We start from the raw sequence: 965 nt of genomic DNA, 5'->3' as shown, positions 1-965 counted from the left end.
CAGCTAATAAAGACTGTCGAACAGTTCCTTCTCCATGATGCGGATGCGCAATTGCAAAAAATCTGTTGCGGTTTTGGTGTTGCCCAACGGCAAAATGAGCACACGAACCAATTTCTTTTACGTGTTGTCGTTTATTTCTAATGCTGTTTGTACACTGCTCAAGTGAACCAGTAATTCCGGGACATGTTTCGTCTCGATATGTATTGTTAGGCGACGTGCTGTATTGTACCGACTACAGATGTCTAATTCATAGCTTATATTTTCACCAAATTTCGTGTTTCGAGCATTTTGAGCACATAATCCTGTTTTCATTTTCTTTCTTCATTCAGTTCGATGAGGAAGGAGTGACAGCAGCTGCCGCAACCGTATTTATTGTGGATTCCTGTCTACCCATGCATAAGACAATTTCTGTTGACCATCCGTTCTTCTTCGCCCTCGTACGTGATTCCACAATGCCTGTGTTTGTTGGGCATGTTGTTGCACCAAACAGTGACTAATACTCGTATGGTTCTGTCACTCGTGAATTTTCATCAGTCTTTAATCCTAAAATTGTTGCCTTCGCTAAAGGCAGCAATACCAGATGCAGATTAATTTTTCTCAAACTACATTGTACATAAACGTTACACATTAAACCGTGTATACTTTCTTGCATATTGTGTGAGAAACCAGAATGAATCAACCTTACATGAATGCAAAGCTCTATCTATGACAGGGCTAACCGAGGCGTCACTCCAACTATGAACGTAATTTAGATCAATGGATTGGGTAACAAAAAGTAACTCCGATGATTTTGGGCAAATTATTCAAACACATACTGCCTCTCAGAAAAAGCGCTTCCTTCAATTCGGCGGAACATTTCTTAAAGTGAACAGACCAGCTGTCAGTCTATGTGGTTCTCTTGGCTATGTGTTTAACGCTACTTCAAACCCTGGAATTATTACCAGAATCGCAAACGGCTCTAAAGC

The 965-nt window shown here is 40.6% G+C and overlaps 1 protein-coding gene across 1 annotated transcript in view; it reads left to right on the top strand.

Annotated features, from left to right (window-relative positions):
* T265_15208 (hypothetical protein) overlaps window positions 1-497 on the top strand; it is a gene marked incomplete at both ends in the record, with an annotated part of 6,533 nt that extends 6,036 nt beyond the window's left edge. Inside the window, 1 exon segment of the mRNA XM_009177061.1 lies at window positions 330-497. Within this exon segment, the coding sequence (XP_009175325.1) occupies window positions 330-497 (168 nt within the window).
* Window positions 498-965: the final 468 nt, after the last annotated feature.

The sequence above is a fragment of the Opisthorchis viverrini genome (genome assembly GCF_000715545.1).
Source record: "Opisthorchis viverrini unplaced genomic scaffold opera_v5_400, whole genome shotgun sequence".
Taxonomy (NCBI): domain Eukaryota; kingdom Metazoa; phylum Platyhelminthes; class Trematoda; order Opisthorchiida; family Opisthorchiidae; genus Opisthorchis; species Opisthorchis viverrini.
The sequence above is the reverse complement of the archived record's forward strand: the minus strand, read 5'-3'. Positions and strand labels throughout refer to the sequence as shown.